This window comes from Danio aesculapii, chromosome 7, assembly GCF_903798145.1.
Source record: "Danio aesculapii chromosome 7, fDanAes4.1, whole genome shotgun sequence".
NCBI classification, from domain to species: domain Eukaryota; kingdom Metazoa; phylum Chordata; class Actinopteri; order Cypriniformes; family Danionidae; genus Danio; species Danio aesculapii.
In genome coordinates this window covers 48,160,315-48,174,356 of record NC_079441.1, presented here as the reverse complement: position 1 = coordinate 48,174,356, position 14,042 = coordinate 48,160,315, and the positions used below count along the sequence as shown (strand labels likewise).

The 14,042-nt window shown below is 36.3% G+C and overlaps 1 protein-coding gene across 1 annotated transcript in view; it reads right to left on the bottom strand.

Moving 5' to 3' along the window:
- Positions 1-14,042, bottom strand: part of b4galnt4b (beta-1,4-N-acetyl-galactosaminyl transferase 4b) — a 154,520-nt gene that overhangs the window by 102,984 nt on the left and 37,494 nt on the right. The window contains exon 3 of the mRNA XM_056462036.1: positions 4,578-4,690. Within this exon, the coding sequence (XP_056318011.1) occupies positions 4,578-4,690 (113 nt within the window). The remainder of the gene's footprint in view (positions 1-4,577; positions 4,691-14,042) is intronic.

The window sequence follows — 14,042 nt, the reverse complement described above, 5'->3', positions numbered from 1 at the left end:
GTCAGTCAAACAGTCAGTCAACAGCAGCCTCTGGTGGGTTTCCTGTCAGGGTTGGATTTAGGGGTATGGATTCTGATAGGATATATAGTGAATACAGTGACAATTAATTGTCTCCCCTAGTCCTGGGAAACACCTATACACTCTCTCATTAACAACGACAGACACACACAGACACACACGCACACACACACACAGACACACACACACACACACACACACACACACACACACACACACACACGCACACACACACACACACACACACACACACACACACACACGCACACGCACACACACACACACACTACAGTAAGGCCTCATTTTTTCCGAAATGATTTCCAATTCACCTTTACCCTATATGTTTGTTTGGACTGTGCACTCTCAGAAGTAAAGGTACGCGAGCTGTCGCTGGGGTGGTACCTTTTCAAAAGGTACAAATTTGTACCTGAAAGGTCCATATTAATACCTCAAGGTACTTCTTAGTACCTAAAAAGTACAAAAGTGTTCCTTTTATATTTTTTTAGGTACTAACATATACTTTTGAGGTACCAATATGGACCATTTAAGTACAAATGCGTATCTTTTGAAAAGGTACCACCCCAGCGACAGCTCGCATACCTTTATTTCTGAGAGTGTGGGGCAAACCATGGAAAACCCATGAAAACCCAGGCAAACACTTTCCCCTTCTTTTCCCAGTATAGGCATAGGTGATTTAGGCAGTGTTTATCAACAAAGTAACATATCATCTGACTGCGATAACTAACACTCGTTATATTGAATAATGAGGACAAAAAAAGGCTTAAACGAACATAAAAGTCCCACTACCTGCCACTATGCTCACAATTGACCAAGAAGTATGACGGCATTACAGCAAATACATTTCTGTGTCAATATTGTTGGTCTCATAAATATCTGGCTATGCCTTCACATCACCCTCAAGTGGGATCCCAAGTACAATGATACGAGTTTCCACTAGAAATGCTCTTTAACTGAGCTACAGCGATGAGCCATTGATGGGGCTCCTATTGCTGTTGTTCTGAAATAATGGCCAACGGCAGTGCCACAAAATTCTATTAAACATATCTTTTGAGACATGTCTCACAGCCTAACATTTCTCTTCAGGCTCCAAGACTCCAAGACATAACTGTGAGATTCATCTCTTTTTTGTGTGATTCCAGCGGGCTCAGCGAGGTTTGCTGTGGGAGCTTTTCAAAGTGGGATTTTTGTAAGCTTGTCAACAAAAGTTCTCCTAAGCCTGTCTAGATCAAACTCTGACCCTTTACACCACCAGAACATGAAGAAAGAGGACCGGAAAGACCCATCAGGCACTGAAGATTACCACCTGCAGGTCTGCAGAAACCAATTTGGGCTCCTCCTGTGGTGTGCTCAGACTGACTTTAACAAATGTGCTAAAACTTTTTGTGCATCAAGTAGGAAATAACATTTCAAAATGGCACAATATAGCGCATAAGCAAATACGCCATGGTCAAAATTCGTAATTTCCATGATTTGAAAATGACTTGAGCAGGGTAAAGCTAAGGCAAGACTTGTTTGTGGCCCCAGGCAGAGCCAAACACAGCAAGAGTGGGATTAATCACGGTTAGAAAATCAATCATGGGTGCAGAAGACTAGTAAAAATCAATGTGACAAATGTCCCTGATGGCATTCTTCAGCAGAGGACAGAACGTTATAAACTACAGAAAGACAAAAGAACCATAAAGGACTAGAGAGTCCAAACAGACAAATCCCCACGCTCTCCAACACATTTATTTCTACCTCATTCTGTCTAAATTTGTCTCTCTTTTTTAATGCTTTTCTTTTGAGGTTAAACAAATCACACAAACCCAGCTCAATACTCAGGTTCAGCTGTCCCAGATATTTCCCACTGGTTTCTCCTTTGCTCCTCCCAAAATTAGTTTAGCAGCTCTCTGTTGTGACTGTTGCTATCCCAGCCATGTGTTCTTCTGGAGCAAGCAGAGCAGCTAATGGTGCCATCCAGATGGGTAGATTTAAAATCACCTACTGCTTTGCACAAAGTGCTTCACCCACATTTTCCCCATTGTAAAGCAGTCTTAATATTACCGAAATACACTATGGCTGTGTCCGAAGTTGCCTACTACTCAGTAGGTACTGCATTTGAATTTAAATGTACTACTCGACCGTTAGAAAAGTGTGTTCTATACAGTATGAATGTAAGCAGTATGAATGGAAAAAAGATTTTATTAAATTGTTGCAAATTTATTAAAAGTAAAAAACCTGAAAAATCACATGTACATAAGTATTCACAGCCTTTGCTCAATACTTTGTTGATGCACCTTTGGCAGCAATTACAGCCTCAAATCTTTTTGAATATGATGCCACAAGCTTGGTACACCTGTCTTTGGGAATTTTTGCCCATTCCTCTTTGCAGTGCCTCTCAAGCTATATCAGGATGGATGGGAAGTGATGCTGTACCGCCATTTTCAGATCTCTCCAGAGATGTTCAATAGGTCTGGGCTCTGGCTGGGCCACTCAAGGACATTCACTGAGTTGTTGTGAAGCCACTCCATTGATATTTTGGCGGTGTGCTTTGGGTCATTGTCCTGCTGTAAGATGAACAGTAGCCCCAGTCTGAGGTCAAGAGCACTCTGAAGCAGGTTTTCATTCAGGATGTTTCTGTACATTGCTGCATTCATCTTTCCCTCTATCTTGACTATTCTTCCAGTTCCTGCTGGAAACATCCCCACAGCATGATGCTGCCACCACCATGCTTCACTATAGCAATGGTATTAGCCTGGTGATGAGCGGTGCCTGGTTTTTTCATCCAGGAAGTACAATTGTGAACATGGCAAGCTCATGTAATCTGCATGTCAAAACTTCAGGAACGGACACTAAGCTGACATCTAAGCAGCTAAAACCATCCCAAGAAGGCACAAGTGTTGCAAACTGGGCAAATATGCTTCACAGAAAGAAAGAAAAAATACATAACCCATCGTTTCCTATGCCAAAGTGGGGTTAAAGAAAAGGCTGAGTTGCTGAGTTTTTTTTTTTTTCTCCAAGTCTCATAAAAGTCTCAGTGTGATTAAAATCATCACAGTGCTAACACACACATTGAGCTCCTAAATCAAGTTAGACCTCAACAGTTATCTTAAACAACCACCTTCTTTAATACTTCATGTTCTTTTGTCCAAAACATATGTCGATTTTGTCCAAATCCTATTGAAACTACAGTATTTGAGCAATTCCAGCGTTTTGGATGTGACATTTGCAGTAACAACTCAAAACATAAATTCAAATAGAAAGTATCTGTTAACATTATATTGAAACAACTGATTATATTTTCCAGAACAACTGACCACAGAGTTAAGTGATCAGAAAAATATCAATCTGTAAACATGTTTTGTACTTTAAATGCGGGAAATAAACATGTGTTATGGATGTGGTCAAAAAGTATGCAAGATTGCAGTACTTTGTGGAAATTCTGTGAATTAAACTGAACAACCCAAAATAAATAATGATCATCAAAAGGATAAAAGATGACTCTCTATAGAACAAACATGATTGACTTTATTTTATTTGACATTTTTGCGTTTATGAGGAAAAAGTGTTATTATGGATGTGACATCTCTCTGTTATGGATGTGACAGACGTGGAATTACCACTTGTGTGACTTCAAATCAAATATAATAGTTTGAAAACATTGACAGATACATTTTTGAGTATTCCTTAAGTACTGTAAAATACTTGCTTACACAAAAATCTTAGTAACGGTTTCTGTATTTTGGTGAAAACAAATTTTTTTTATGGCAAGGTTGACATTGCATGGAATTGCTCATATGCAGGTTAGGAATGTTCTGAAACATGGTTGATGGTTTAAGATGGTTCTTTGTAATTTTACACCACTGGCATTCAATGCATCCCCGACATCAAGAACACATCCATGTGGACTCCTGTGTCTTCTGTACTCATATGTATTAGGATATACTGTACATATTGCAGTTGAACTTTGATGTTTTTTAATTGCCTATTACTAGAAGAATGCAGGATCAAATGAGAACACATATTGACAACCAGCCAGTGTTTTATAGCAGTAGCTTACAATGTAGAAAGCTTAAGGCTAACATCTACATGAATATATATAAAATGAATAAATAAAAATATTAAAAGAAAGACTTTAATTTCACAGGGGCTTTAAAAGCGATACAATTTACAAAACAAAACATCAAAATGTATCGTGCTGGTACATGAAAGTACTGTTATTTTTAATGAGACTCATCCCTCGAGCCAGTTATATGCCTGGATCCCCACAGGGCCACCGAGAGAGAGTGCGCGATTATATTATGCACGGATGTCAACAATCCACTGGCATGGAATTAGTCAAAACCCTCATTTAGAGAGCATTTTATTTTAAGACATATTGTGAGCAGAGCAAAGCCCTGCTGGATAGATATACATAACCCTCACTAAACCACACACACACACACACACACACACACACAAATGTTTAAAAGCATGACTAGCATGCTGAATGCAAAGCCAAGTGTTACTTCGTCCACTTTATTAGCTGAAAGTAAACAGTGTGAAAGATTCCCACTCACCCCCCAGCCGTCCTCCTGACTGTCAGCAGCATCCCCATGCTCAAAGGGGTTGATAGAGGAGGAGAGGTGTTTTTTAGGACTGGACCCCATCCCTTCTGCCTGCCTCTCCATATCTGTGGAAAGACATATGACTTATATGAACCTTTATTACAAATAATAAAAACCACTTGGTAACACTTTATTGAAGACGACAATTTACCTGAAGACCACTTTAGAATAATGGTACATCAGGTAATGTATTTAACAACATTGTGATAATGTATTTCAATAACATAATCTAAGTATGAATAATCTTGTACAGCATTTATTAATCATAGTTCAACATGAACTAACGCATTAATAAAATCCAACATTAGTTAATGCACTGTGAGTTAAAATAAACTAACATGAACTAACATTATTTAACTTAAATAACATTACCAACATTAGCAAACATGAATAAACACCCTAATAAATGTATTACAAATAGTTTGTTCATGTTAGTAAATACATTAATTAACATTAACTAACGTACCATTATTTCTAAGTGTTACCTTACCTGGTAAGTAAACCTGATACTTTTTTATAGTAATACAAGCATATATGTATTATAGTGTGCATATGTGTTCACATTTGGAAACAATATAACAGATTTAGCAAAACAAGGGGATAACACATGCCATTTTAAATCTATTTCATTTCAATGTTTCATTTTTTTTTTTTTTGTATTATAATATTTCATTGCGTTTTTTCCAGATAGTATACAAACATATAAATGTATATGAAAAAATAGAAGACCTATCAGCAAAGAGAATATATCATATATACTGTGTAGCAACAACAAAAACAAGAAAACTGCAGAAATCTTGACTCAAACCTACACTCTTTTACGCCCTTCTAAGCACTATCGCTCATCTCCCACCATACCCTGTTTCCTGAGGCCTTCAATAAGTATGTAAAAATGAATGAAGACACAGATAAATAAATAATAAACCAATTGGAATAAATAAATAAATAAATAAATAAGGGCAGCACAGTGGTACAGTGGGTAGCACAATCGCCTCACAGCAAGAAGGTTGGAGTTTGGATGTGCTTCCCGTGTTTGTGTGGGTTTATTTATTTATTTATTTATTTATTTATTTATTTATTTATTTATTTATTTATTTATTTATTTATTTATTTATTTATTTATTTAACTATTTATTAAATCAATTAAATAAATAGTTAAATAAATAAATAAATAAATAAATAAATAAATAAATAAATAAATAAATAAATAAATAAATAAATAAATAAATAAATAAATAAGGGCAGCACAGTGGTACAGTGGGTAGCACAATCGCCTCACAGCAAGAAGGTTGGAGTTTGGATGCGCTTCCCGTGTTTGTGTGGGTTTATTTATTTATTTATTTATTTATTTATTTATTTATTTATTTAACTATTTATTAAATCAATTAAATAAATAGTTAAATAAATAAATAAATAAATAAATAAATAAATAAATAAATAAATAAATAAATAAATAAATAAATAAATAAAAAGACATAATAAACACATGGGTAAATATAGAAGAAGAAAATATAAAGTGAATACTAAAAGTCTTTCTTTCTCCCTTTTGAAATTCTAGTCAGTAGGTCCTGAAATGTTAAGGTTCTCAGAGACAGACATTATGAGACTCCATGTTTTCAGGAGTTCAGTGATCCTTTAAAACAATGTCTCAGTTTCTCAAGATAGATGCAGTGTAGAACCTCTCTAATCCAGTGTTAAGATGATGGAAGGGACACATGTTTCCATTTGAGGAGAATTGCGCACCTGGCGAGCAAGGTGGTAAAGGCAATGATGCAGTGTGTTTATGTTTGAGTAGTTGTTGTTGGAAGATAACCAAAACGTGCAGTCAGAGGGGCAGGAGTGATGATTACATTGAGGGCTTGAGAATTTTTTTTTTATATTGGACCAATAGTTTGTTAATTTTGAACAGGACCAAAACATGTGAAGGTAATCGGCCGGTGACTGCTTACATCTGTTACAGGCATCGCTTCTGTCCGGAAACATTTTAGAAAGTTTGACATTAGTGAAATTGAAGTACTTTCCATTGTAACAGGGTGTGTCTGGCACAAATACAGTTGAAATCAGAATTATTAGCCCCCCTTTGAATTTTTTTAATTTCCCAAATTAAGTCTAACAGAACAAGAAAATTTTCACAGTATGTCTGATATTTTTTTTTCTTCTGGAGAAAGTCTTATTTGTTTTATTTCGGCTAGAATAAAAGCAGTTTTTAATTTTTTAAAAACCTTTTAGGGTCAAAATTATTAGCCCCTTTAAGCTATATTTTTATATAGTCTACCAAGCAAACCATCTTTGTACAATAACTTGCCTAATTGACCTAATTAACCCAGTTAAAGAACAACAAAAGCAGGCTGTAAATAAAAGTGGTGTTTGGTACACCTTTTTTCTTGTAGTGGCTATTTCTACATACTGTATAAGTATACTGTAAATTATTTTACTATGTAATTTGCTGCTGTAATCTAAAGTTCTGCATTTGTAAAGACAGTGTAGAACAGCATGCAGTCGTCAAATGTGAACAAACAGCAATTATTTTTATACATTCATTCAAGATGGGTAAAAGTCAAAATTGATTTAAAATGGTTTTGAAACATGGGAATGTTGGAATAATGAATGAGAGAGAAAGAGTGTGTGAGAAAGAAAATTAATAACAAAACTAAATTTAAATAAAAGCATTGTACATATAAGGTTTTCCATCTTAAGGAATTAATGAAAAATAAAGAAGAGAAAAATTGGGGAACTGGATGCCATTTTATCATACAAGGCACAGGGTGCCTGTCCCACTGCATCTGGCACTAACAAGATTACAGGCTGGCAGATGGAAGACAGATAAAACATCCCCTTTTTCCTAATTTCTTCCATTTAAAATCTTTTTATGTGACTAATGGGTGGTTTCACAAGTTGAAGTCTGAAAAGCTTGAAAGGTTGTCAGTGTCATGTGTTGATGGGGGAGCAGCAAAGCCAATGCTGCAAGGACACGGAAAACCATCAAACAAGTCAAGAAGTCATTCAGACATGGCATATATTTCAGTCCCATTTCTAATACTTGCATTCAGGTTCAAGAATAGTCAGTTGTGATGTAATTTTCACTTTCAGGAGGACTCACAGACCACACAGTATATCGCGTTTCCTACATGTTCTACTGTGAACATATCAAAACTTTTTTTGATTAGTAATTGCTAAGCAATTGATTTAGATGTCTTTACAGGTGATTTTCTTAATATATATTTTTTGAGATCCCAGATTTTGATATTCAGATCTTTTAAAATATTTACATCTCAGCCAAATATTGTGCTATCCCAACAATCCATATTCATTCATTCATTCATTTTGTTTTTGGCTTTGTCCCTTTATTAATCAGGGGTCACCACAGCTGAATGAAATACCAACTTATCCAGTATATGTTTTACACAGCGGATACCCTTACAGCTGCAACCCATCACTGGGAAACATCCATACATACACTACGGACAATTTAGCTTACCCAATTCACCTATAGCGCATGTCTTTGGACTGTGGGAGAAATCGGAGCATCCAGAGGAAACCCACGCGAGCAATGGGAGAACATGCAAACTCCACACAGAAATGCCAAACTGACCCAGCCAAGGCTCGAACCAGCGACCTTCTTGCAGTGAGGCGACATCGCTACCCACTGCCCCACAGCGCCACCTCCTAACAATCCATATATAAATGGAAAACTTATTTTTTGAGCTTCCATGTGATGCAATAATCTTAATTTCTCATGACTGGATCAGGGTCCTGGGTCACACTTGTTGTCCACACTTAAAAAAATGATTAATTGGATTTACTTTGTTTTTAAGGTATGTGGTTGCAAACTATTTATATGTGCTGAATTTAAATAACTACTTTATTAATAATTAATGAATTTGAATAACCTGTCAAAGGAGTTGATGAAACAGTTCTACACTTCCATCATTGATTCTCTCCTTTGCATGTTAATAACTGTCTGGTTTAGCTCAGCTATTAAATCTGACCTCTGAAGATTACATCGGATAGTTCGAATTGCTGAGTGAATCATTGGTACAACTCTCCCTACTCCCCAAGAACTGTACTTATCCAGAGCAAGCTGAAGGGCTGCCAAATCACTCTGGACCCCTCACACCCAGCACACTGCCTCTTTGAATTTTTGACTTCTGGTCGAGCACTGTGCACCAGTACAGCCCGACACAGAAGCAGTTTCCTCCCTCAGGCAATCCATCTCATGAACACTTGATAATAGTAATTGTGAAACAATCATCACTACATTTTATGCACATATACACTTGTTACCTATTTAACAACATACTTTACATGCCAATTTGCACATAACAGCTGCACATATAACATTGTATATAGTAATATACCTGTACATACAATTGTCAATTTGTATATATTTTTTAATTCATTTATTATCTGTTTTTTGTCCTGTCTCTGTCATTCTGTTGCACTGTAGAAGCTCTGTCATGACAACAAATTCTGAGTATGTGTGAACATACCTGGCAATAAAGCTCTTTATGATTCTGATTTAAACAAACAAATTAAGTTTGTTTAAATTTAGCCCATATAAATTGCTTGCAGCCACTTACATACATACACACACACACACAACCGTTATGCCGGGTTCTTGAATTTGATTGCCTGATAGCTGTGTGATATTCTGCAATTACAGCACCCATACAGCCTCTTCACCCTTCTGTATTACTCTGCCCACATAGAACACAGCAAAATCACTTGTTTTGTCATTACTTTAGATATTACGCTAGAGAATCATTCAAACACTAGCTCTAAAGTGACGTTTGTGAATAATGCTGTTCTGTAGTCAGCTGCAGATGGGAATGAATGGTGGAAGAAAGTAGTTCCTCATACAAAAAGATTTTAAGATTCTCCGTGTTTGATTTTCTTTTTTAAATACACGATTATGTCGCTGAACTGTTGTATAAATGCAATATCACACTCGTAGCAGTACGATATGGCTGATATGGCCTCCCACCAGTGGGATATACAGCCATATCGCATTGCTACTCGTGTGATATTGCTCATATATATATAAATCCAATTAATCAGTTTTTTTCAGTGCAGGGTCACATTTGTGTATATGCTGAGACTGTGTGTATATCAGCACATGTACAAGATGAATGTAGAGAGGTTGGAAAATGCATAGTTGGATGTAATCAGGCCTTAAAAGTTGGAATATCCCAACAGGGCCCGAGCCAGACATTTTGATTGACAGTTTTTAAAAACCCAAACTCATTTACAGCCTGACATTATTCAAATCTGTGCATGCAAAATGTCTCACACCACAGACTTTGCTTTAGTTGCCAGTGCAACCAAAACATAATCACCAGAAGCAAGCCCCAGTTTCACCTACTTGGCATTAGTTTTTTCGCATCTTACTTACACTAATCAAAACGCATCACTTGACTCAACGCAAACCCGAGCCCATATAAAATGATAGATATTAAGCCGAACTCAACAGAACCCATTGGGGCTATTCAGGTTCGGGCAAAGAAGAGTACAAAAAAGTTCTATTTATGCAGACAAATGTTACAGATATTTTAATATATATAAAACACTTCAGAGGCAATGTATGAAGCATCTGCATTGATGGTAAATTTGTTGAAAATAATTTTCTGTTGTTTGTAACAAAACTGTTTCTGCAAAATATACTTTACGACAGATTATACAACGATTCAGTTTACAGCACCTTCATACACTAAATAAAACCAGAAAAAAGCTAAACAAAGCTATTGCACGTTGTTAACTGGTAATTTTGTAGATGTTGAGTTTAAAATTTGCATTGAATTTGATGTAATTATACATTATTTTAAACAAACTGCTTGGAAGCACTGACGTCATTATTGCAAATTATAATAATAATATAATATTACATGAAAATGAATAATTCCTGGGAATGCAGCATTAAGGTGCAGAAATTCATGGAGAACAATTAGAAGCAGAATCAGGAAAGATGAAGCATTTTGCATACAAAGTTGGCTGATGAAAACTCTATTATGTACTGTACAGTATGACCAAAAAAACATGACTCCAAGATGAGATATGGACAGGTCTTTACGCAGTGGTGTTGGAATGATGATGACAAAATGTTGATCCTGAGGGTTGTTGGGGAGACAACCCTTCTTAATTATATTAGGCATATTTACGTAAATCACACTCTGACTTGGCATAAGACATGCAAAAATGAGACATACAGTAATACAGTAGACAATGAACACCTACTGTATTAGAATACACAAAAGCCTGTATTCAAGTGTACACTTGAACTAACATCATAGTTAACAACGTGAATAACTCAAATTTAATATGCATTAAAATCACTTGAATCAACAGTTCTAGACAGAAGTTAAATGATTACAATTTAACAATGATTAATTATTTGGCACATCAGAATGGCCAGCAGTGTGTCTTCCAGACAACATCACCACAATATTTCACACTTTTTCCACTTTACTTTTATAAGAAAATAATAATAATAATAAATCACTTTCTATGTATCTGCATCTTATGATTCAAAAATTCAATCTATCTCAGAAATGAATGTGGATTTTTAAATCCATAGGCCTGTTCTGTGAGAGTATACATCCTCAACAAGAGAGTTCAGCTCCAAACAGATGCTTCAAAAAATTCATTAAATCTTGCATAAGTGCATCACTCTCTGAATATTTATGAAGTAAATGAAATACATTTATTTCACAAATCAAAGTGGCAAAAAGAGTTCAGAAAACTATCACAGACATTGCAGACTTAAAGGGATATTTCACAACCAAATGAATTACAGTACTCAGCAAATTGAAGGCCATTCATTATTTACATGACTTTTATCTTTAGTCGAACAATAAAGAAGATTATTCTCTTAAACTGTTGTCCTTGGTAATTTATAATTTAATTTTATGGTTAATTGAATTTTTTTTTATTTAATTTAATTTAAGGGTTACTGGCACTTTGAGAGTGAAATATTTATGTTTTTCTTGACCTCAACTACAGTGGTGTAATGTAAAGTGGATGCTGACAACGGAGTGCAGATCCAAATGCAGCATTTATCCAACAGAATGGTTAGGAAAGCAACAGTTAACACAGGGGCAAACAGATGTGCACAGGAAATCCATCATAGTCACATAGTCAAATATCAAATAATAGTCATAGTCAAATATCAGTCGAATGGTCAGTACAGGCAGACAGCAGGCAACATAAACAAACAAGGCGAGGGACAAAAACACGGCAAGACAATGCAAGGAAAATGCGTCGTAATGTTCACAATACTGTTTACAAGACTCAGCCAGATGTGTGTGTGTGCGCTGTATTTAAAGTCAGAGTAATTAGTCTTGGCCAGTCATCTGGCTGTGTGTTTGCAATCAGTCAGGATCAGGAATCGTAAGTGTGTGTGGTGCATGACTGGAACTTGTAGTCCATATACAGGGGGATTTGTAGTCCTTTTAGTGATCTGCATGTTTACCAGCGATCTGCCAGGATTAGATCGCTAGTGATTGTGACAAGTGGTACAATTTAAAATTGTTATTAATGTTAAAATTAAAAATTAATCTTAAAAAGTATTGACAGATTATTTTCCCACTGAAACTATGACAATTATGACGGACAACTTATGTGGTTTGGTAATGTCAAGTTGTCATGATGGGCGACATGGTGGCTCAGTGATTAGCACTGTCACCTTACAGTAAGAAGGTCACTGCTTTGAGTCCCAGCTGGATCACTGTGTGCTGTTTGCATTTTCTCTGTGTGCTCGTGTAAGTTTCCTCTGGGTGCTTCATTTTCCCCCACAGTCCAAAGACATGCAGGTATAGGTAAATTGAATAAACTAAATTGGCCGTAGTGTATGTGTGTGAATGAGTGTGTATGAATGTTTCCCAGTACTGGGTTGCAGCTGGAAGGGCTTCCGCTGTTTAAAACATATGCTGGATAAGTTGAATAAAGGGAGTAAGCCGAAGGAAAATGAATGAATGAAAGTTGTCATGACAAAAACCCTGACAGGTTTTGTTGTCTTGCTAATGTCAAGTTATCATAAAATGACAAGGACATCTCAAACAATGTCACCTTTTGCATTTAAAAATAACATAACTGAGCTACTGACACTTAATGCCGGTTGTCAAAAGCATGCACAAAATCTCCTTCGTATTCATGTCATGTTTATAAAGGTGTTGTGACTGTCTTATGAATACCTCATTCAACATTCAAATTTCCATTTTCAATAATGGGTAAATTATCCTATTAAAACGTGTGAATGAACAGTTTGTAGCAACTGTCTGTCATCTTCGAATCCTCAAGAACACTCTTAGCATGCAGAAAGACTTTGTCTTCACCTGGAGAGGGTGTTTAATCAAGACAAACTACACCTGGGGAAAATCAGAACTGATGCTTGAGCCTCTTCAAGAGGGCTCACCAGGATCAAACCTGTCCCACTCCTCCAAACACACTTCTGATTGAACTGAACTACACAGACATAACGAGAGAATAAGACAGACACAGATTCAAAGCATACTTCAGACCTGAAGGCATCTATTATGGTGAGAGCAGCAATGATTAAGGTATTTCTAGACATTTCTGACAAGTGCCACTGAATGAGTCAGGGAGAATCTGAAGACTGGCAGCTGATAATAAAAGGCTTATGAGACTAATGCTAATAACAAAAGTTTTATGTGAATTTCTACAAAAACTGGGTGATTATCCTTACAGAAAGATCATAAATAGGGGCACAAAGCTCCAACTTTACACTTTCAGCAACTTTAAGTGCTGTGGTTCTTATGTCATCCAAAGTACACTGAAAACAACATGCTATGGTGAGTAAATACTGTAAAACATATGCTGGTTGAGTTGACAGATCAGTCCGCTGTGGCGACTGAACTGTGTGTTCTTTAAGTCTCCATCTACTGGTGTTTTTCTGAGTGTTACTCTTCAGCCGTTGAATGAGTCATGCAAAATGTTTTTCTAACCTCAAATGGTTTGATATGTTGCATATTATCTCCCTTTTGGTTTGCAGGGGCAATATGCAACTAAATGAGACTCGTGTCTAAGTCACATGAGACACAATGTGTTCAAAACTTTAGAATTGGCTTGGTGAGAGATTCAGCCCTAGGCGGTGACAACTGCATGTGGCCCTCTATGTGGTGAACATGTGATAGAAAAGTAATGCATCTTTAAAATGTCCTGTCAGTGTTCTATTTTTCCTAGAAAATGTAGCTTTTGTAAAACTAATCAGTGCTACGTTAGTAAACTTATATATAAATATGAACACAACACTGTTATGTGAGCTGTTATTAAAGAGCTGTTATGTGCGGGACAAATCTCAGCCAACAAAAGTAAGGATCCAAATACAATTTAAAAAGAGTATTCATGTAAGCAGGCAATGGTCAAATAGGGGTAAAATAGGTACATACAGGGCATCCAAAACAT